General features: G+C 35.3%; 1 protein-coding gene across 10 annotated transcripts in view; it reads right to left on the bottom strand.

Moving 5' to 3' along the window:
- EXOC6 (exocyst complex component 6) overlaps nt 1-24,329 on the bottom strand; it is a 96,238-nt gene that overhangs the window by 51,308 nt on the left and 20,601 nt on the right. For all 10 annotated transcript variants that reach the window (XM_055721499.1, XM_027803823.2, XM_055721501.1 and 7 more), the window contains exons 2-14: nt 24,066-24,237; nt 22,726-22,773; nt 22,506-22,596; nt 21,556-21,601; nt 13,545-13,749; nt 12,187-12,342; nt 11,491-11,559; nt 8,024-8,107; nt 7,884-7,930; nt 7,383-7,503; nt 5,387-5,458; nt 4,629-4,726; nt 3,408-3,513 (exon numbers count right to left, since the gene is read on the bottom strand). In XM_055721499.1, coding sequence (XP_055577474.1) covers nt 3,408-3,513; nt 4,629-4,726; nt 5,387-5,458; nt 7,383-7,503; nt 7,884-7,930; nt 8,024-8,107; nt 11,491-11,559; nt 12,187-12,342; nt 13,545-13,749; nt 21,556-21,601; nt 22,506-22,596; nt 22,726-22,773; nt 24,066-24,237 — 1,315 coding nt within the window. The remainder of the gene's footprint in view (nt 1-3,407; nt 3,514-4,628; nt 4,727-5,386; nt 5,459-7,382; nt 7,504-7,883; nt 7,931-8,023; nt 8,108-11,490; nt 11,560-12,186; nt 12,343-13,544; nt 13,750-21,555; nt 21,602-22,505; nt 22,597-22,725; nt 22,774-24,065; nt 24,238-24,329) is intronic.

The raw sequence follows: 24,329 nt of genomic DNA, 5'->3' as shown, positions 1-24,329 counted from the left end.
TTTCATCAAATACAAACAGTGGTATGCACTGAACTGACTTCTACATCTGTTTACATAGCTTATAAGCAAAACAGAACTTTATCACTTATTTAAATTACAGTAAAGTTTGGAGACTTCATGTAATTTAGGATGTGTCTGTAGAAAGCAATTTACAAACACACATTAAAAAACAGGTCTCAAACTGCTTTTAATCTGAACGAACAAGATAGATGTAAGTGGGATGACAGGTTCAAAAATGCAAACTTTTTCTGCCAAAGAAAGCAGTGCAAAAGAAAAAGAAAAGGTTTGAGAAGTTCAGTGTATCTGGGATTTTCAAAGCATCTTCAGAATGTTTAGGCATCTATATTTACTGTAATGTATTTACTTTCTCTTGATGATTCACCAAACCAAAGCAGTCTGAATACTTTTCAATAATTTGAATTAACATGTGGGAAATACTAGTAGTCTGTAAGAATAAAACCATGCTGCTTACTTCAATTTTACAGCTGATATTGTATTTAGGAGGATAAAAAGAAGTAAATTAAATCCAAACATACCAAATAGGTATTTCTGCATTGAATACATAATTTTTTACATCTGCAAAACAATTTTCTATTTACTTTATGACTAATGCATAAGAAAAATGATTAACAACTGGTATCTTCCTTGGAGAATTCAATTTCCCTCTAAAAAAGAAAAAGCATTAAGCAACAGCAGCTCAACATTTGCATATTAAAACCCCAGACAAAACAGATCACCTTGACATTCTCCTAATCATACCTCTTTATTAGGTGGTGTGACAACCATGTCCTGTAAGTGCCTGACTAACAATGATACCAAACTTTTTTTAAACAGTAAGATTTACTTCAAGTATCTTTATATCTGATTTAAGCAATTAATTTCTACAGATAAAACAAGTGTTATTGCATACAACTATTTCAGATCATCACAACATGCTGTCAGCAGGGCTTGAGTTTCAACCTTTATATACTCATTGATCTAAGACAAGTGATTCTTTATCCTCTACAGTGTCTGGCCAATACAGAAGGACACGCCACTTTCTGTCTGACTATTAGAGTAGGCAGCAAGAAAAAACCCCAACAAAACAACAAAGCTACAACCAACTGTTTAAATTCTGAACACAGAAAGGGAGTAAAATTAGATGACATAATCAAACCATTTGGCACATTCAATCTAAACAAAAGAGTCACTTTTGTTTGGTGAGACTGGATTTGCTGTGTTAAATATCTAGTAGGTTCTGGTCATAATTCTGCCTAATGTGCTGCAAGCAACTCCTATGATAAACTTAACTGTAAGATGTGAGGGTGATTCATCCTAACCTACAGTTAAAAATGAGACACATTTGTTTCTTTTTACACTAAATGGAGAGAAACAGACATTTTCAGAGGTGAAATTCCCCTTAATCTGTAAAAGGCATTAGAGATGCATCAAATGAAATTAGCCCTCTAGGGTGTCTATTCCTCTCTATCAACTACGCAGGCTCCTTCAGCAACTAGACTGAACTTACACTTTTTTAAAAAAAAAAAACCACAAACGTGAAAATGTAGCTTAAATTAAGCCACCCAATAGGATCTCCCAGTGTCTTACAGCCTGAGGCAACAACAGAGAGGTGAAATGGATGGGTTTATAAACAGCAGCCAACAGAAGTGACGTTGGAGCATTTATAAAGTTTCCCCTCCATGTGGATTCCCTGCTATCTAATAACACATAAAATAACACCGCAGCCTTTCTTTCAACAAGGTCACTTAGTGATTCTTTCTCCTCTATTCCACTGTCTAGTTGACAAAACTTTTAGGAAGCCAATTATCTTTGAGGCTTCTGCCTCTTTGCTAAAATTGCTTGAAGTCAACTAAACTGCTTCAAAAATTGCTAGGAAACAGGAAAAAAGTCTCAGACTGCCTTATTTCTAATCATGTCCTGCTTTACATACAGGTTTCAAAGCTCTTTTCAGAGATACACAAAAAAAAATGTTTTCCCTGCTTTACAGATGAATAAACAGGGACACAGAGATGTTAAGTGACTTACCAGCACTATGCAGCTGGTCAATGATGGAGTTGGGAACAGAATCCAATCTGATTCCCAGCTTTATTCTCAAGCTCACCAGCCCAAAAACTAAGCAGCAGTGAGATTCTGCCCATAAAGTATCTACAAAAAGAGCTGCTAACTACAAACCAGAAATATCTCTGTCTGTCATAAATAGAAATGAAAATCGTTGGGTACAGAGAATATATTTCCCTTCTGTGAAATAAGAGTCAAAGCTTTGTATTAAGCACATATGTGTAACTACACATGCCTACACAAGTAATGTCCACACCCACATGCTAATACATCATACATAGAGTGAGAGAGGCTAGCAGATCAAATTATTTAGAGCAAGTTAAAAATCTCTGCGATTTATTAGCAAAATATGTCATGCTAAACAGTATCTGGGGTGTGGTATGTGTCCAACACTGTAAGGGATTTCCATTCTATCTTCTTTTAGTATTATAATGGCCTAGTAAATGAATTGAATGGAGGAAAGCCTCTAGAAAGCAATCTGGAGTCTTATTCAAAAATCAGCACAAAACCTACCTTTAATTTTTCATCTTCACTGCAATACTGTATTAATGACATGCAGCTGTTACATTTGCCTGGTAAATCCCTGCTGAATCACAGAATCAGGGTATCTTTTTACTTTTGCAGAGATCTGTAGTGATGAATCATGTATAAACCAGCTTCCCTCTACAAAAGCTACCGCCACTGTCATGTGGTTCTTAGATTTAGTTCCCCTCTACAGACTGCATCATGAGCCTGTTATTTCTTCATCAGTATTACCAAAACCACATTTGAATAGCAGAACATACTAATCATCATTCTGTGATTGGAGTTTGTAGTGAAAGAATGGCTGAGGCTACGAAAGAACATCCTATTGGAACGCTAGTACAGCAGAATTATTTACAGTCCCTTCACGTTTATTTTGCCCCACATGCTCAAACACAAATAATTAATTTAAAAGTGAAATACAAAAGCTGCTGTCTCTAACTGATCCCTGTTTTACATGTATTTTTGCAATAATACAGCACATAACATACTATGAGTTACTAAACCCAATGAGTTGCAACAAAATTTAACTAATTAAAGACAGACTGTATTATAATTACATAAAGATGTATCAATTAAACTGTATTATTAATTTGTTTACAAAACAATGGGTTTCATTATTCACTTAGACACAAGAGCAAATGACTAAAGCTTTAATTTTCATATTTACTTATGACTAGACAATTACACACAAAGGAGGTGATTTAGCCTCTTAATCTACCTAGCTTTTCAAATTTTAATTGCTTTTTAATTGCAAAAATCATTACTGTCCCAAGTGTCCTTAATTGGTTTTCAGCAAATTTTAATAGCATAAAACTTTTCCTTACCTTATCAAGTTCTGGATCTTGAAAAGGAAATTTGCTTATAACTATTTTGTATTCCTCTTCATTTGCTACAGGAATAGGGCTGTAGTTGTCTGCTTCAAAAATATCCCTGGTGAATTAGTAAAGTGAAAAAAAATTTAGGACATATATAACTTATTTACAGTATTTTTGAGTGCTAAAACACATAAATAAATATAAATTTTACTACCACACTTAGGTGTGCAGCTTTAAAAAGTTATGAGCTGCAATCATTGTAATTTCAGAGATCCAAACTGTTTTAATTTGAAAGTACCTCGTATATGCTCACTCTTTATACTAATGTCTAATCACAGAGGAAAAAATAGCTGAAAGTGTTTTAATATGTATGACTCAAAGCATAATAGAGCAAAGGAACTTTAGATCAGCTAGTCTACTCCAGGATAAACCATACCGAGATACACAGTAATTATGGTAGCCTACACTAAAGCAGATGTTCAGAGCATCTCACTTAGGTACGACAGTTACATGTAGTCAATGGAGATGATTCAGAGAACTTCAACTAGGTCTATGGCCACAGTGTTATTTAAGTACCTTCTGGACTTTTCTACTAGTCAAATGACTACGCTAGGAGTCTAGAGAGCTTGAGAACCTTAAGTGGCCAATTTAATTTTAAGGGTTTTTCTAATACAATGTAACATATTTATGGTAATCAATTCCTGCATATTTAGACATCACACCCTATCTGCAAACAAGCTTTGGAGCACAGTCCCAGGCTGCTGTACTCCTGGGTTTGCAATTTACTCCATCAAATGATTCCAAGGCATAGGTGGAAACCAACCTGCATTAAAAAAACATGAAAACATACTGGCAATGTCAGTAGTCTGTCAGGGAGATACACGTATCAGCTAACTGTAAACACTAAGACAATCCAAATTAGGATCCTAATGCCCCTATTGCAGTAGCCTACAGTTGTTAGGTTCCTAATGAAGAAAAAAAGACATGCCTCCTGCATGTTTCTGCAATAATGTCCCTTTGGAGACTCTCCTCTCCATTAACTACCGAAGCAGTACTTGATGGATCTTCTCCTAAATATTAGTTACATGTGATGATTATCTTACTCCTATCCAACCCCAAATTCATACACAATACTGAGTTAATCAGTTCTTTCAATCTAACAAAACCCCTTACAGTTAGACAAAACCAACAGATGAAATACAAAAGGCACCATTATTTTTAAATACTCACCTGAACAATCCAGACCACTTTTTAAGAAGTGTTTCATTGTATTGGTCTCTTATCTCAAATAAAAGATCAAACAGTCGATTCACTGGAAAACCATAGCCCTAAGGTACAAAAATGAAAAGAGTGCATAATTCAAGAATACACTCTATTCCTATCACATCACTTCATGACTCTGAGATGAGACTTACTCCATCTTGTTACTTCTATAAAATAAATTCTAGTACTTTCAACACACCACTACAATTAGAAGATTACATAGTAAATTCTTGCCAAATACTTTATCCTATACTTTCAGTTTTCAAGCAGAAATTTGTCCCATTTCTCTGTAACATTTTAACTTGCTATTTATGCATATAAATAATCTTTTTTATCACTCTATTAAACATTGCAAGAATACTTGCCAATGATGTTCATTTAGTCTTGCAGCTAAAGTTAATGACTGCAATGCTATTCTTGCTTAAGATCAGAAGTAAACCATTTATGAAAGACAAAAATGTACACAAATTACAAAGCTAACATTAATTTTGCACAGATATGAATAACTGGATACTAGCTGGATAGCCCAGAATGTATACATTAAGTTGATAATACTGAAAAGGAAGAACCAAGGCAAGAAATAAATATATTTAAAAAATATTATTGTGTGATTTTGTTCTTGATTCGTATATACGATTCAGGAAAACTCAAAGCATTGCACTTACTCACCTAAAGGAAAAATCTGTCTCTAGGAATTTCAGTTAAATTACTAATATAGTATGTACCTGCAAAGTATCAGCAAATACTACAATGAGATTCTTCAGTTCCAGAACAAGGTCGGGATCACTGCAATATGACTGAAAGTGAGAAATTCTGGGTTTGTTACAAAGATTTAAAATACGGGACATACGTTTTCAAAGAGTATTAAAGCACAGAAGGTTGTTCTCCAGCCTTATCCTTTTACCTGACTGAGTGCCTTAGTAAAAAATAACTAACTCACTTGTCTTCGCTTAGTCTAGCTATGTAAAAGTGTTTGTTGAATTTATACAAACTATCAGTAATATAAATGCTCATAAAAAGTAAACTAAAACATGAGTTTCAATAAATATCAGTATGTCGTACTGAGATTCAAAATCAGCAAATTACATTTATTTCAGTGGAACATAACCACGCATCAAAATGCTTAGCTAAATCAACACCAGAGAAATTTCCACAGGATGTTCTTATGAACACCAAGCCTGGATCTAACTAGTGCTAGCTGTGACACATCAGACAGTTTCCCAGCTGTTTGGGGAAAAGACTATAAAACACTTTCTAAAGAAGTTCAAATTACAAATGTAATGGTAAAAAGTCAAGACTTTATTTACTCTGCTAAATGACTGAAATATTATTTTCAGAGATGTGGAGTCATACAACTAAGGTCTTCACCTCAGCCTCACTGTTTGTTATACTGGATAAAGTAAAAAATATTGATATTAAAATAATTCAAAGTAGCATGAGAATATAGTATTGGTTAGAGACTATATATGCCAGTTTCACCTTTCTTTCATGTTTGCCCTTAGCATACTTTATTAAAGTAAGGGTTTGGTTTATGATACCTCATAAGACAATATACACTTACCAAAACATTAGTCTGTACTAGGATGATGTTAGCAAGAGATTGTGACAGAATTGGTTTTGATGGGAGTTACGTATTTTGTGATCAAATAGTGATCAACTACACGACAAGACACTGTAGAGTTCTTCAGAGATTACATTACTGCTAGTCCTTAAATTACCATAGTCTTACATAGGTGTATAAAACCATACACATCGACAATTAACTTCCAAAGTATTTAGCTTAAAAAAATGCTTAATATATCTCAATTTATCCCAATCCTGTCAAATGATTTTAAAAGTATGACAACATCTCATGTACCAGTGATCAGTAAAAGTCCTATGATAAAACTGTGATTGCAACCTGAACTTCTTCCCCGTTTTTCATCAGTACATATGAAATTTAAAATATTTCTTGAATTAAGGATCAATTTTAATAAAAATAAAAATAACATTGCATAAAGGAACTGCTTCTAGCAAACATTAAAAAGGGAAAGATAAAAATTCTTCTGTTTTTTCCAATAGTAAAAATTATACTAATAGTACACTCTGAAGCAATTTACCATCAGTCAGTCTGAGTAAACAACAGTATTCCATTGGAGCTAAGGTAGAAATGTAATTTTAGGAGACACGCTTTGAATGTACTGAAATACTCAGCTGATACAGAATTTTTCTAGTACTTTTATTTCAACATAAATGTAGTACTACTACAGCATTGAAGAGATAGCTCCAAGGGTTTTGCTGGTGAGAGTTTATTTTGGAAACACTGCATTTGGAATGATAATTAGGAACTATTTCCTGGTGGTGCTTTCAGTGCTGAACTATTCAATCTGATCTAATGAAGAGGTCAGTTGAGACTAATGAGGACGGATTGCAATAATAACAGCAGATTAACTCTGCATATTCTAAACTGCTGGACTAAGAGAAGGTTTGGAAGACCCAGTGAGTTGTAAATCAGTGGCGGATTATGCAAATAGCCCATGGCTGCGGATCACGGCCTGATACTGTTGGGAAAAACAAAAGCTTGGCAGGCTCCCTCCCAAATCTGAGCAATTTTTAATCACAAGGGAAAGAAAACATGAGAGGCACGTCATTTTTCACTTTGTTACTACCCCAGCTTTAAGTATACACAGCTCTGAAGTAAGAGGATTTAAACTGCAATACTGATAAAGACTTCTCACTTACTGAATGTGTTCTAAGAACAGCAACGATCTTGGAAAGGGCCATATTCCAGAGTTCATCAGTGTATGTTCTAGTTACCAGTCCTTGGGTTACATGTAAAATGTGGTCTTCTACTACAAAGAAACTAAAACAAAAAAATGCTTAAATTACTGGTTTCTAATATTAGAGCAAATTTTACCCTTTCACGCACAAGCATAGTCAAACCCTTCTCCACTCGAGCAGTGCCACTTTGGTCAGTTTGGTGTTCTGCTTTGCCCAGTGTGAAGTCAAAATGTGAAAAGTTTATTTCACACCAGCTGGAGCTCAGGCTGCTGAAGGGTCCCTGTAGGGCATCATACTGGTAGGTCTGGATGCTCTTCCCTGCTTAGATCCAGCCACAACCACCCACATGATTTGTGCAGAAACTGCATCTTGCAGAAGAAAGTTTTTTGACAATGGAAGAACTGAGATTGAATAAGAATCAATATAGTAAAACTGAAATAAATCTTCATTTAAAAAACTTACCCTACAATTTGACTGAAGTATCTTCTATAGCCTTCTACTGTTTCATGCTTTCAGTGAAAAAGAAAACAAGTTTAGGAATAGAAATACCACTAAGAATTAGCTGCAACCCAAGCCAATGCAAAACCAAAAGTATTGGTTACCATGCTTGACTGTGGCTGCAAAACTAATCTTGCTTGTTTCCTTCTTTGTTTTCTGTAGTAATTTTCAAATATTTCTCCATCACCCTAAAACAAGACAAAACTAGTTAAAACAAGAACATTATCTGAGTACGAAAAAGGCACTCAAGTGCAGAATTCTCTTAAACTAAGCCACATATTTTGCATTTATGCCACACATAGACCTCCAGCTGACACCAGCAAAGTTTCGCATGCAGGAAATATGCTAAAATTATCTTTTTTTTAAAGTCGCCTACAGAATGTACTGTAAATGAAAAAAAATCGCTCATATGCCCACATTTTGTCAAACAATACTATGCATTTTAAGCAATATTTATGTTTTTAAACTACAGCTTTCAGAGTATATTAATGTTTATAGACAAGACATATTACCTATTACTCTACAACTAAAACCCATTGTCTCCTAAAATGTTTCTCTAGGTTATTCAAGAAACTAACTGCATTGTAAAGTTAAGTTACAAAAATGCTTCTGTGAATATATGATACATCTGAACACTGCCTGCATTAGCTTTGCCTGGGAAAAAAACCACATGAGATTTATTTCATATTTGCTTATTCTCTTTGGAATTGGTAAATATAATGAGCATGGATTTGGATTTTTCTCCGATCATGGTCCTAAAAAATACAATACCCCCTGTGATTAACGATTATATTGTGAGGAATTCAAGTGACATCCTACTCATCTCATTAAGACGACTATTCAGTAGAAACCATCTGTCCATCTGAAATCAGTGCTACACTGACTCATCTACCTACTGAACGCAATGTAATTTGTATGCAAGCAGAATAAAGCAGATCAGCATTTTTAAGGTTTGTTTTTACTTTATGAACCTATGATTAGGCCAGTGCTATTTAGAATTCCATTACTTGGGTTTCCAAAAAAATCTTAAAATCAAATTATTACAGAGATTGTATACTACTAAGCCAGCAATACTTACCTCTATAAGATATAACAAAGAAAGTTTAAATCTAGAACTTTTAAGTTCATAATGAATATTTCACCATGTTTAGAAATACTGCTAACCTAACAAAATCTGAAAGTAAAAAAGATACTTGGCTTAAAAGCAAAAAAATCCACGTGAAACGAACATGAAACAGAACATTTCTGTTGCAGCAAACTTTACACAGGGTGCTTTAATTCGTACTTACACATACTGATCAGACATACTAACCATTCGCCTCCAGCCCAAATATGCAGTTTTCAGATGCACAAAGCCACTACGAATATATGAATTATACCTCCAATGCCAAATCTCTACTCAGTCCTGACACAAGCTTCTCAAGTAAAAAAAAGTAGCTGTTCTTCTCAAATCCACACCGAAAATGGAGATGTAAAATATCTTATGATTATAGACTGTGCTATCCTATGGGTCAAGATCAGCAATTCAGGCATAACAACTATTTTAAACAGATGTTCTAAAACAATCAGTAGAACACAGCAACAGCCCTGATGATTCACTCACTGAATAAGCAAAGGAAAGGCAAGATAATATATACTGAAGCAATGCATTTCTTTCACCCAGCTTCAAAAAAATTTATGAGTTTATATCAATAGAAATAATAAATGAGTTCACGTTGGGTTTTAAATTTTAGGAATATTGTTCATGTATCAAATATTGTTTCACACCATATTTACATTTATTTTGTACTGCTATACAGTGTTTAGTTAAAAGGTAACACTACATGCCAAATGGATCAAGGGTGTTTTCTCGAGAATTTAAATATACAGCTTCTCACATAATATATGGGCTAAAAAAAGCTCTTTATGTATATTGTCCAGAAGTTTCTAAAGAAAGGTTACCAATCAATAAACACAGGCTATGTTTGGTATTTATGTATCTCGCAATCACCATGTTGCAATCACAAACTATGTAGTATTCTGAGCGTATATAAAATCCTGCTTTCTTCTTCAACAAGAAACAGCAGAGTAGAAAATTTCTGCCCTTTGTAAAAATAGAGTATTTTCTGCAACTTTGTAGAAGAGAGACAATTCACTATGAAGGTGACATTTGCTATGAGATAAGTTTTTGATATAAAAATGTAATGAATAAACCACCTGGTATCAACTCCACTCCTTTGGTGTCATCATGAAGTTCTCTAAACTCCAAAAGAGATGGTTTACACCAGGAAGTAAACAAGAAGGACTCCAAGAAGTGGTTAATCCACAATTCTTGATAATGCTACCATGGCTTATTAAATAGGTTATATTGGTAGGAAGGACAGAAGGCCTATTCTGAAGATATCAACAACTGGTGTTTTTATATCAGAGAGCACTCCAAATTGTTTTCTGTCTCCAGTAAATTTGGAGGCTGGTAAACTTTCTGTGCAAACCCAAAGAGCATATCCTTGGATCAAGGATTCAACATCAGGATCCTTGTCAAGGTGAAAAACAATCACATACTACTTTTAAATGTCATCTATCAATTTTACTTCCTGTTCTTTTATTATACTAACAGAAGAAAAAGCAGATGTTGTCAATTCATGTATTTAACTTTGCACATTCTTTTTTATATGTTATTTCATGCTTATTTCCTTTGTAAAAATAAATGGTCTACTTTTTTTTTTTTTAATAGTTCTGGCAGCTTGTCTTTCTGCCCCTCCTGTTCCTTCATTGAGATGAACAATCACTGACATTAGCGATCCTTTTGTTTGTATTCCTTTTTTTTTTTAAAGTAACAGTGAAATAACACTTTAAACATTATTTCAAAATACAAGCTTCCATGTTACACAACTGCAAGGATTCTGTAAAAAGAAGATAACCCAGCCTGAATGCTTGAAGCCAGGTCCAGCTGAGATTGTAGGATTAGCAATACTTAAAAGTATTTGATCTATATGCTCCTGATACTTACTCTGTAAGTAATCTGACTACAAAATTAAATGAGACATAGGAAAGGTGAGAAAATAAGAAGTAATTTGTTACCAAGTTTTCCCAAAAAAGTTTTCGCCCTTGTTAGTATCCCTTTTACAGCAGCTAAAATGGGTTATTGTGCCTCTACCACTGAATCCAATCTAATCTGCCTGAGCACAGCCTGTCCCAGTCTCCAGTTTTTGCTTGCTCCTTTGCTCTACTATTCTGATTTCCACAAGATTCAGACTGAATATTCCTTGTTTTGTAATATTGATCAGATCTCCCCAAACATCTGGGTAACACGAAACACCTGGGGAAACTGCAAAAGTGCTGATACCACTATTGAGGCAGATATACATATGGTACATATATTCTTAAAACACTTAAGTAGTTAATGTCTTGCTGTGTGTTCTTTATTATACACATAAAATAAAACATGCCATCTCAGCTGATTCATCCAGAAATGTTACTACGAGAAGCAACAGGCTTGCTTGCTTAGAAACTATTAAGAGTATGAAAAATATGAGAATTAACATCCAACTTCAAAAGTAAAATATCTTGTGGAGGTCACCTTAATACATACCAAAACTGAGTAGATGTGCAAACACCTATAGACTGGAGAAAAGTCTACAAGATCTTGGGCAGTTAAAACCTGAAGAAGGAAAGGAAAAAGAAAAGTTTATGAAGCATAAAAAGCACATCATCTGCAAAACATGACACATTACCAATAGAACTTGTCCACTTAATAAGGACCCAAAAATGGATGAGTTACATCACAAAAGAGTAAATTAATCACTCAACTCTCCCCTCCCTTTGTACTGCAGTACTAGATTTTGTTACAAGACCAGACTCCTTTCACTGTTTTCAGAGCACCAGAATTAAATGTCTAAATACTCGCTGTTTTATTCAGTTTATAAAGACTGACTATTTGATAGCGTAAATACTACTAACACAAGCTGAAGACCTCAACACAGAAATGCTGGCTTTAGCAATAGCAGAATATTCCAGTGGGCAGGTAATGTATAATGTAAATTGCAACTCAATTCCAGAATAATTACAATCCTATACAACTGAATGTTGCCAAACATGATGCTAAAGCTAGCATTAATACAACTAATATTTTGGCAGCACTTTTTCCCTCCAAAATGCTGTCTGGACTGGTGTTCTCTTGTTCTTCCTGACTAATGTTGACCATCTACAGACAGTATACTGCAAGTTTTGTTCAATAAACCTGCAAAATTCACTTTAAATAAGATGTACTGATTTAGTATAAAGTTACCTCTTCTTCATGTTCATCATCATCTTCAAACGTTCGCTTCAATGTAATGTCATTCTTGGATTCCAAAATTCTGCTTCTACCTAAATGCATATTCCGACCATAGTTTACATTATTCTGCTTCTGAAGAGCGGTACTAAAGGTTTTCTGCTGCTGTGCCTGTTTTAAGAGTAGTACCAATAAAGAGGGGTGTAATGCAAATTTCATCATGGCTAAGTATATGCTTTGACATGGAAAACAGGTGGTGCTACTGAACACACATCAGTAAAACTCCAAGATACGTGTCCTCAGCCTAAACCAATGATTTTGTCTTTAATCGATTTGGGATGATAAATGAGTTCAATAGTGAATTTCTGCATAATTTTCCCCTAATCCCCAGAACACAATTTTAAAGGTAAAAAAAATTTTAAAGTAATCTGTAGTTTTCCTGATCATAAAATGCAAACAGAGAACCAATATGTCAATGATGTACAGTTATCACAGAGCTTCCAGCCCTTTATTTGCTGTCTTCAGTTAAGCCTTAGTAAGCAGGCAGCTGCAAAAGCCAAATGCACTATATTGTCCTTACTACTGAAAGAAATACAACAAGGCAGCACAGCATAATCTTGCAATTAAGTTTAATTTATAATAATCAACAGTGCATTTTACAAGAACCTTACATGACAAAATGGCAACCCAACCTGAGCTCTGCTGAACAAAAAGTGAAATGAAAACCTTACTTGCTCTCCAAATAAATTTCAAAAGCATTAACTGCTTTAAAGCTTGCCCAGCACCACTGCTTTGAAGTAGCAAATTATTTTGTGATGGAATAGGCAAGGGCTCCAGCTGTCCCAGTCTCCTCCTGGCTCTCACCTCAGCCCTCTGTATTAGTAGTACTTTTGAAAGAACTAGGCAGTTATCTCAACACTTTTAGTCTTTTTCACCCTCGCCAGCTGGCCAGACAGGCTGCTCTTTGTTTTAGCGTAGTAGCTGCTCGGTTACAGACTTGTCTAGTTGACTACTCAAAGTATTTGACAATTTTTTGCAACTTGAGATATATAGCATTTCTCCTTCCTTTCCCAGGGAGGAAACTACTTCTTGTCCAGGATGCCAATACAGATTTGGAAAGAAAGTTTGATGCTACTGAGGTGTCACACTGCTGCTTCCTGTGTTAGCCAGGGACCACTAGAACTGACAACTTCACGTCCAGGAGAAGAAACTAGCCAAGACATTAGCAAGCATTTCACAACTCTTCACCTTCACTCAGAGATCTATGTGATGACTGTAATCCTTAGACAAATCTTTTGGGCTAATCTGAGACTATCAACACTGATATTTTCAGTAGATAACAGGACCGAACTCATCCTGTTAGGTCAGCTTACCTGCTTCATGGCAGTCTCCCCAATTCTGTCAGAATGCTTTCGAATACTCTCTAAGAAATCCTTGAGATCTGACATGGATATTTCTTTTATTTCTTCACGCAGCTTTGGAAGATTTTCTATCATTATCTGGCAGAACCGGTACTGGCTAACTCTAGGAAGATACAGATGTTCTAGCTGTTCCATTGTTTTTAAAGCAGAATAGTATCTACAAAGAGATTAAAATCAAATTATGTACCTTCTTATAAATTTTTAATAAAATACTTCATCAAATATAGGGTATCAATAATACATGCAATCAATATAAATCTAGCAAAATTACTCTGTTCTTAGAAAAATTAAGAAATAAAAAATCATCCATATAATGCTTTATTTTGGCAAAAAATACTGGATTGTTATGGTGACTCAGTCAAGTCAAAATTTCAAACAGACTCCTATGGTATTAGCTGTTCTGATCAACAGAGTCCTAACACCACAGGGAGCATCCTGCAAAATAGAGGCACTAAAGTAATAACAATTATCTTCCCTTCTAGATTGAATTTATTAGGGTTTTTTATGAGTTCTTTTTTCTGAAACACAAACTGCCCATCACCCAACATTGCAGTATGTGCACCAAACAATGAAAAAAAGCTTGGAAAAGTGTGCCTGAATCTATCTGCCTTCTTTAGGTATAAGTGAACATATACACACATCTGCACCCACCCTCTTTCCACCATCCATAGCTGGGGAGGATACATATACACTTATCTCAAGCAGTATTTTTTCCAGCAGTATGTCATATTTTGCTGTAAATCATGAATCTATTCACTCTTCTGACAAAATACAGTATATCCCACCAAGAAAACGACTACTTTGAATAAGCATTAAGGTCAGAGGGTTTTAAAAAACCCCAAAACAACAAAGACTGCGTAATTTTCTCTAATATGCCACGTTCTGTTAGTCTACAGACCATTTGTACAAGAAATATGGAAGATACAGCCTGAGAGAGAGAAAAACCAAAACAGAAAGAAATACCTCCTCTCATGTCCATACACTATGCAGATATTGTACAGTATGATCATAGCTATCTTGTGAAATTTTACATAAGGGACTATGATTTTAAAGAAATACTTACGTTAAAACTAAGCATAAAAAGTGATTTGACTGCAAAATAAATATAAAAAACCCACAGACAGATTCAAACAATTTTGACAACAGAAAGCTACCAAACACCAAGACATCAACTCTATCTACTACTACAGTTATTTATCTGTCTTCACTCTCAGTTCTCTCATAGATTACAGCGGTTGTGGCCAAGACTTGTTAAAACCATTTACCAACTTCAGGCCTGTAAGCATACAAGTAAATTTTGATGCTTGCAGCTGATTTAGGGAAACATTTAAAGAATGAAATTTTAACTGAGGGAAATTGATTTCCCATGCTCCCTCTTATAATCAGTAGAGAGTTAAAAACCATGAGGAGGTGATTCAGAGCTGTCAGGCTCCTGAAGTCAATTCCCTTCTCTATTTCATTTTGAAATGCCACACAGGCTCCTAAGGCAGAATGCTTCTGAAAATTTTTACTTTACTGAAAAGTTGAAGCAAAACAGAAGTGAGTCAATTCTGAGATAGACAGCTAAACTAAGAAGGCAATAAACAGAAGCACCATGATCAACAAATCCATGATGTTGACAGCATTTTAAAGAGAGGTGCAGGAAACAGGTTGAACATGAATATGACAGAAATTAGTTGTAGATGTGACAGTAAGTTTCCTTCACGCAGTATTCTTACCAGCCACTCAGCCCAGGAGGCTTTTGGAAAAATGCATTTAGTTTGGCTTATTAGAACAGAATAAGATGAACCAATGCCTTCTAGCTTGGTCTTGAATGGGAAAAGTAGAAAAACTGAGATCAGACTGAGTTAACTTGCTGTTAGTTCCAATCCTTTCTTTCCACAAATGCAGAATAATATCCTTAGCCTGTTTTTAGCTTTTTGTATTGGAATCTTAGTTTCTTTTTCTTTTTGAAAGTCCTACACAATCAGTACTGGAAAACTACCAAACCATTTTGAAAGGGAAAAGCTGGATATAAGCAAAGTCCCTTCAAATGTTCAAGAAAACCTGGAAAACTGTCCTTTCCAGTTTTTTTGTTTCTGGATATTACTTTGCAGATATAGTGAGTAAACACTTTCAAACTGAAATACAATTCAAGCTGCTGGCTCCCCTTCTGTAGACGAGCAATAAAAAATTATTAATACTACAGTCGTAACTTCTTGTTCCATTCTGAAATAAACACATTCTTTTCAGTTTTCTCAATCAAGATATTTCTAAGCTAACAATTCAGCACAGTTGGAGGATGGGAAAAATCTCTTTTATTCCAGAACACAACTGCTTTCAGGAGACTGCAAATAAAGAGGTTTCAAGTGCAAATTAGGAGCTTTTGTTTAATATATACTTGGTTTATATAAAATATACATAGGGCAATGGGAATGTTGCAGATAAGAAGGGGTCTGGGAGGTTTGTGTGTGTGGTTTTTGGTTTTTTAAATAGTAAATGACAAGGAGTGCCACATGGTGAGACTTCTGGGGAATAAAACCATAATAGCATCAAAATCGTATAAAAGGTTTTTATTTAAATTATACAGATCAGCTTATCAGAACACTGTTAGTTCATCTGGAAGGTTTTTGACTGCTGCCTCTGAGATCAAAATTAACATAATCCATTTTAAATCCACTCTAGAGTCCCCCACTAATTATATATATATATGGAGCTCGGGACCTTGCCCTTTTAACATCTGTTCTGATAAAGCACCGAAGTCTTATTAATTTGAAGGTCACCTGCAGGTCAGGATTTAAACTAAAAAGTTTTGCGTTATCATTTCACGGATTGATGTAGTTGTATGTTTTGCTTTAAAAACATTCCATAGATTTAACTCTATGCTGAAAATTTTGACAACAATATTATTAGTTCCAATCATATATTATCAAATATATAAGGTGAGGATGACCCATTTGACTACAAATAAGTTAAAGAAGCATCTTCAATGTTATTTTTTTATATAAATATAGCAGTCCTCTGTCTATTCTTCTGAGCTAATCTTAAAAGAATATGTTCCCCAGCGCAAAATTTGTAATGTAAGCTTAGCAACTGAAGACACAAGTTTGAAACACCAGTAGAGGTCATATGATAAGACTGATCCATCTTGTCCTCAGAACCAGTAAAATCGATCTTACAGTTTTCTAACATCTCCAACTATAAAAATGGAAGCTTCTAAAACTAGCAAGAAGCAGGACTGGATTTTTATCAGTGGAGTATCATTAAGAGAAATACCACAACTTATTAAGTAAGCCACATCAAGTTAAACTGGAGCAATCCAGAAGCTACACAGGACAGGAGCCAGATTAACTCAAAGGCTGTGAATTTTATTGAACATAATGTATTTTCACAAAAGCCTTTTGAGTAAAGAAATGTATAGCCATGTCCCAAAACTTCCTGCTGAAAAAACACGAGGACAGACAATAACCTTAAAATTCTTACTTTATTTTAATTAAGGAAACAAACTTAATTTATGAAGAAAAAATAGTAGTGTTCTCCAGCTTTTGTGCTTCCCTCAAATGCAAATACTGTATATTCCTGCTTACTGCATTTCCATTGAGTAAATATGAAAAACTTTTTGTATTCTACCAAACAAATTTAAGGGAAGTTCATTGGAATAATATTGTGGAAAAGTCACATTCACAGAGATCTTGAAGATGATATATTGAAATTGCAACTGAAGACCTTCCACCACAAGAAAAATTATTTACTTGGTTTGTTTTAAAAATCTAGTTGCCTTAACAAGTCTAAGCTTAATTTTCAAACTTCCCCAGCATACCAATTTTATCAGTTTCCCCAAAGGACCATGAACTGAGATCAGGGCACTACCAACTCTGAAACTTCTGTAAAGTGCATCAAAAGCTTAGTATTTCTGAAAATCAGATTAAAAAGTTGCTGTGTGAAAAATCCAAGATCTGTGGATTACCTTTTTCATTCATAATGATGTGGTCAGAGATTTTTTAAAAACAGAAATTGTCAAACAAACAGGGTCATGAGAATGGTGAGAAAGCAAGCAGCTGATAGCTCAGTATCAAGTACATATTTTGATGGGTTTTTTTGCCAGATCCATGATGGCTATGGGGATATCGATTTGCAGTTGGTAAAATCCAGTGCTTCATTTTGACATGGCTCCAAAACAATGCAGAAAACCAAAATCAGATCACAGTTTTCTCTGTTCCATTATCTTTCCAGACAGACATGGGTAGAATCAAATTATATAAATTATTAAGTCTTCCTATTTGCATTCTTTATGTCTTAAGGTTTACTTGAATGTTTGGAAGGTTTATGCACAGAAAGGCTGCATGACCTTCTCAGTAAGACTTAGCAACCCAAATAACTAATCAACTCTGTCCTTCCCACAGTTAGAAGAAAGCTTATAGTAAGGTCAGAAAACAAATCCAAGGCTTTCAGGGCACTCTGAAAGACCATACTCTTTGTTTAGTTCTTCTCACAGTAGATGCGAGAAGGTTCAACAGCAACCCTAGCAGATTGATTTATTTAATTATTTTCATTGTATAGAGGGTTTGGGGTTTTTTTGTAATACTTATTGTGGAAGAAGACTTGCAAAACCACCAGTTCTAACAATTCCCAATTAGACCACAATCACTTGAAGCAGCTGGGAACCTTCTCCAGAGACACATATCAAAATCCAAATGCACAGACCATGGTAACAGAGCAGTATAAAATGTGTGAGACCTTATCTCTGTCTTAAAATTAAAGATTGAGATTGTTCAGTCTAAATGCATAGTCCCTACTGGGTATTTTGGACAGCAGTAGAAAAACCACACCTCTCCCTTGTGCTTCCTCAGCTAAGACTTTAAACCCTCCATAACTCTTTCCAGCCAATTGTGCCTGGTTGGAGCAGATTCCACAGTTACTTCCTCTCACAACTATAGTTCTTGTCAACTTGTGTTATCCATGGCTCAAGAGACAGATAAATAGGATACAGAGACTTTCACCTCTAGGTCATCAGTTCAAATCTAGCACATGTTTGTAGGGACCGTAAGTTGCTATCAATAGATGGCTTTTCGGACTCCTCAGTAAACCTCCATCCCATCTGCATAAACCAGTATGTATTCCAGACCCAAAATCCTGCATTATCTTAAAAGGCATCTGCCATGGAGAAAAGGAAATGGAATTCCAATCTTTATCCTAGAACAACTGTCTCCCAAAAACAGAATATCCACACTTCTGTCTTCCTTGCCTTTGAACATTAGAAATGTTAGTTTTATTCATAGTGCAAGACTAAGAAAATGGAAAAATGAAGATATATTCTAAGAGGCTGCAGAGAAAGTTAAAAAAAATAAAAGCAGTCTTTTTTTAAAAAAAGACCAATGAAAGCTTTGCTGCATTTACAAAGCTCAGTAAAGGCATATGCCAAAAACCATCTTTGCCTAAAATAAACTTTCATCATTGTTTTAAGACACAGATTGTGAATGCGCCTCTATGACTCTTCCGGGAAAGCTTCACAGCAAAACTCAGAAAGGTCAATTTTGAAACACCTTGTATCTGCACACATCAGCTATCAGGTCTTTGCACTGATGCTATGGATGTACTTGCTATTGCTCAATCACGTAGTGACAAAGGCCAGGATACTCTCTGGTTCTGTGGCCTGCTAAGCCACAAGGAAATTACCATTTGAATTACCTGCAAGTAATTCACAGGATAGCCACCTCTGGGCTGTATTATAGGGAAATGTAAGTCACAAGCAAAGTAGTAACTGTAGCGTAGCTAATGAAAGAGATATCTCAGCTGGAGCAGTAGCCTGCAGCAGAGTCTAAACCTTCCGCACTCCATGTGATTTCAAGGTATGATACATCAAAGCTATGGCATGTCCCCTCTCTCTTAGATCTTCTTATGGTATGACAATGACATGTCCAAACCCCTCAATTCAGTGTATCGTCCTTTGACTTTTAAGACTTCCTGTCTGGCAACTCGTCCACAGGAAAATTATCAGATCTGAATCTCTTAAATAATAGAAACTTAGTTTTAGATTTAAAGAATGCTGATGATTCCTCAGAAAGCACATCAACCATCAGTGGACTCTACAAAACTGCTAGCAAACGTGGAATCAAAATGCTAAAAGCCATCTGTAAGTTTATCTAACCTAAGTGATCTCTGCATGATGAGAATTTGTCCTAATGTCCTAATGACACTAGGAACTGTAACTTCCCTTTCAATTGTAAAACTGGGATGCTGCTTGTCTTGCCTGACAGCAAGGGAATGACAGAATGCAAGCCTTGATCTCAGTGCTTCTGTATTTTCAACACGCTAAAGGTAGCACACACTACAGACTACCTTGCAGAAGGAAGCAGTGCAATTCAGGCAGCACACCCTGTAGTCTGTTCTCTGATCACAGTAGCAAGGGCATAGGACTGTTTACAGCTGTCTGCTGAGCTGCTTCAAAAACACTACAATGTGCTGCCAGCTGCTCTAAGCAGATGTCAAACCAGTGTCCTGTTCAGAGGAAATAGCATATAGTAGTCAAGCTGACAAGATCTACCACACTGGTTCACGTCTAGCAAGTTTTGATTGTAATAAGGGGACAGAATAGTGCCATAGCTATTAAGTTACTCTTAAGGCTCTTACAGAGCCTTCTTCTGCAGAAGACCTCCCAGACAGCATGTGTGCCCAAGTATCATGTAGCATACATAACACTGTCAAAGATGCATCAGATTTTCTGCAATGTGGATTGATTTGATGTGTACAGTAGATCTGATGCATTTTGGACATGTCTGCACACAGGCTTTAGAGCTCATTTACTCATATACAGCACCCATTGTTGAGGATTTTCTGATGTCCGGTGGTATGGCTGGAGGTGTTGGCTACCCAGACAAAAGAAATCCAGACAAACAGTCCAGAAGTAAATCTAGATTACACAGTAGCCCTGTAGACACCTGACTATGCATAGCCAGTTCCAAACGGAAACAGTCAGGTCCAGACAGACTTGTTAGCAGGAGCTTGCTGCAGTGGTGCCAGGTGCACAAAGAGGCAATGACAATGATCACAAATCCAGCAAGGGAAGACACGGAGCAATTGGTGTGACTGAGGCTGTACGAAAAGAAGGCACGGATGAAGGTGGTAATGATGCTGTAGAAATCATGAAGAAGAAAACACCAGCAGTGGTGCTCCTGGGGTGGGCATGCACAAGGTGCAAGGGAGTAGCAGCAGCCCCAGTGGGATAGGATTAACAGCTACAGAGGGCAGGGGCAGCCAAGCTTCCATGGAGAGAGAACTGGGGATACTGGGGTTACAGCAGCAGTGTGTGGCTCTCTGAGAAGATGGAAACTGAAGACACAACAGAAGAAGGAGCAACTGGTCACACATCAGTTAGAAACTATTCTTCTAACAATTTATTTTTAATTATGGTTTTATTTTTTTTTAACAAGTCCAGCTGTCACAAAGGGGAAAAAAAACAAACCACAAAATATTTTCTGCACTTCATTCTCATAGTTCCATTTGAACAAAAGATTAGACCTATCTGGTATCTCTATGCTAAGAAAGTTATCTGGAGTGAAATGTCCTTTTTTCTTGAAAAATGAATTTGATTTAAATACATGATGATAGATTAATTAGGTATTAATGTATTCTGAAAGACCTTTACTCCCTAAGGATCTTATTCTTGCTCCTTAAACTTTTTCAAGTATTAAAAAAAATACACTCTCCTTGGCATTTTATAATCATAATTTCACTGCATGTCATGTTTATTTACGTAAACATTATTTTTCATGGCAATCACTAAGCTCCTAAAACTCTGTATATTTAATATAACATTTGTTCACTTGTGGTTACAGTCTTGAAACACAGACAAGGTATTATGAAAAGAAGACTACACGTACCAAGCTACAGGACTTAGAATACTTACCTGTTTACATCTGTGTTTGCTATTCCATCCATTTACTTACAAATGTTGTATTTTACTCATAGAAATAAGTTCACTCACCTTTTTACATTCATCTGTTCTTTCAGTTTGCTGTACATTTCCAGCACTGCATAAAAACAAGCAGATTAAGCCATGGATCTTATTGCAGTTTTAGTTAATGAAAGAGGAAAATATATACTGCAAAGGACAAAACAAATGATAGAAAAGGATATGCTAATTTTACCTTATTTAATTCCTACTGCAACATAAATGTAATAAACTAGCAAAAAAATGTTCCAGAATGCAGCTAAGAAAAAAAAGAACTGAACTCTTACAGCTTTTAAATAAAAAAGAATGAAGATGAAACAAAACAGTAGACAGCATATATATCAAGCATATGCATTAACTTACTACATACCATAACTTTATCTGCATTACCAGTCTATGACCTGTCTCCATTAAATGGCAACAGTACCACCTACTGTACCCATAACAAGTCAACAAGACTTTACAAAGAAGTCTCAAATCGTTTTACACCAATATCACAAATAGAATAAAACCCTTGTAGAGCTTTGTGCAATCCTCCAACATTACCTTTCTGAAACATCATTTAGAGCCCTTATATTTTATTAAATAAACACCTGTAATGACACAGAGCTGTAAGTACATCATCAAAACAGAATCATTAGTATTTTCACTAGAATTCAAACAGTTAAAACCACGTTCTTAAGCAACAAAGTCATTAGTTTTCATATTAAAAATATTACAACATTTAAAGCTGTAGGTGGCTACACTGTTTGCATCACTTGCATCTGTCTCGCTGCCTGCTCCCAAGGTGTCATAATTGCTCTACGTCAAATATTGTGAAAGACATGGAACCTACATGTTGACAACTTTGTAAAACCCATTACTTTTTTTGTTAAGCTGGATATTACAGGACCACAACTTAAAAAATAAAATTATTTTCCATTTTGGCTATTGTGACTTACTTTTTTCATTTGCTATCATATTTAGCTATAGGTCACGCTCACCTGGAAGACACAACCGTAGTTTTTCCACAACTGTTGTAATATTCCGTTGCTGAACTCTACATCGGATGATTTCCTCTGTCTGGGCTATTACCTTAGAGATTAAATAAAAAAAAAAAAAAAAAAAAAAAAAAAGGAAAGAAATTCACAATTAGATTATGCAAAAAAATTTAATTTGCTACAAATACTCATAATGCCCATATAGGAAGCATCATTTTCTCACCTCTTTCCCAGCATCCTGAAGCCTTCGGTTGGTATCAGTAACTTGGACCTTAAAAATAATTTCACCTTTGTTAGACAAATATGCATATATTGCCCTGATGTGACTGCTCACCCTTGTAATCAGATCATGCTTCATGAGAAACTTAGAACAAAGAAATGCAAATTCAAATTAACTCTACAGCTTGAACTTGAACTTTTGATCGCAAAGGGCTTTTGTTAACTTCAATTACTTATGACAGTTCTTTCTAACAGATTCTGTGGCAAACTTCTCAAATTTACTTGGGATTTTTGAACTTTCCTTGTTTCTGTAGGTCTGTCAAACAATTCAAATCATTGACCCAATTGACCACTGGTCCCTTTTTGATAACCTCAATGAGCTCTATGGGCCATTCATTGTCTGTAAGAAATGGTGATTGCATTTTATGGTAATTAAACATTCATACTTTGCTGAATGCAAACACTGGGTGGTTGATTAACATCAAACGTGGAAATCTCCAAACCACAGCAACATTTTAATGCTGCAGGTGCAGGCAAAGCTCGACCTCAGATTTTCCCACATAGTAAGTGACTCATTAGGTCATCATAATAAGGAAGCACATTCTAGTTTATTAAAAATCTCATTAATTTCTGAACAAAGATGCTCAATGACCTCATTGACGCTGTATTTGGTCTCTTGTTATCTGAATATCCTTTATATAATGCTCTTCTAATCATAACCTCTGATGAACTATGCTCATTCTGTCTGGTGTGCATATTTTGCTCTCAAAAGTGTAAAGAGAGCTAAAAGGGACAGATCTCATAATTCAATATTCTGCATTCTGATTTGGAAGTAAAACTTAGTTCTCATTTCTAATGAAAACTACTAATTCCACCTACTCTCCTACTCATTACAAGGTTAAGAAAATTTATTTTTCATGCATAATTCTAGTATTTTTATTTTTCTAATCAAGATTTTAGAATTTTCTAAGGTCTGACATATAAACACATGATTAGAAAAAGACCTATGAAAGAAATAATGGGTTTACCATTTATTGTTCTTTACCTTATGTGAAAGCCTTTAAAAAGGGGAAAATAATTTCGGTAACATTTTCTGAAAGCGTACATTTTAAAAAAAAATCAGAATTAGACATAATAAAATATTCAGCTTTGTAAATGTAAATTACTGGATAAAGCAACACAGCTCCAATCACAAATCATAAATAATCCACTTTCAAAAAACTGTTGCAAACATCAGAGTGTATGGATAATCACTCAACTCTTAGTCTTCAGTAGAAGAGTCAAGATCCTTCTTTTAAATTCAAAGACAATGATACATGAAACTCTGAAAAACTAGTTCCTTACCTTTAATTTTTCTGCATCAGCCCTAACTTTAAGAAGTTCTGTAATAGCATCCACAAAGCCCTGATGGTGAAAATTGCACATCTTTTCTATCTCCCTGTCATGGTTACGTATGCAGGCATCTAGTTTTTCCATAAACCTCTGATGTGCATTTGGTTGGTCATCATACACAGACCTGTTTAAATACAAATAAGAAAATCAAAGTTTACTTTTTCCCCCAGTTAAAAACAGTACGTAAGGATTTTTATTGAAATCTACTTCTTAAAA

This window comes from Falco cherrug, chromosome 9, assembly GCF_023634085.1.
Source record: "Falco cherrug isolate bFalChe1 chromosome 9, bFalChe1.pri, whole genome shotgun sequence".
Classification (NCBI taxonomy): Eukaryota; Metazoa; Chordata; class Aves; order Falconiformes; family Falconidae; genus Falco; species Falco cherrug.
Note: the sequence above shows the minus strand (reverse complement) of the source record. Positions and strands in the feature narration are given on the sequence as shown.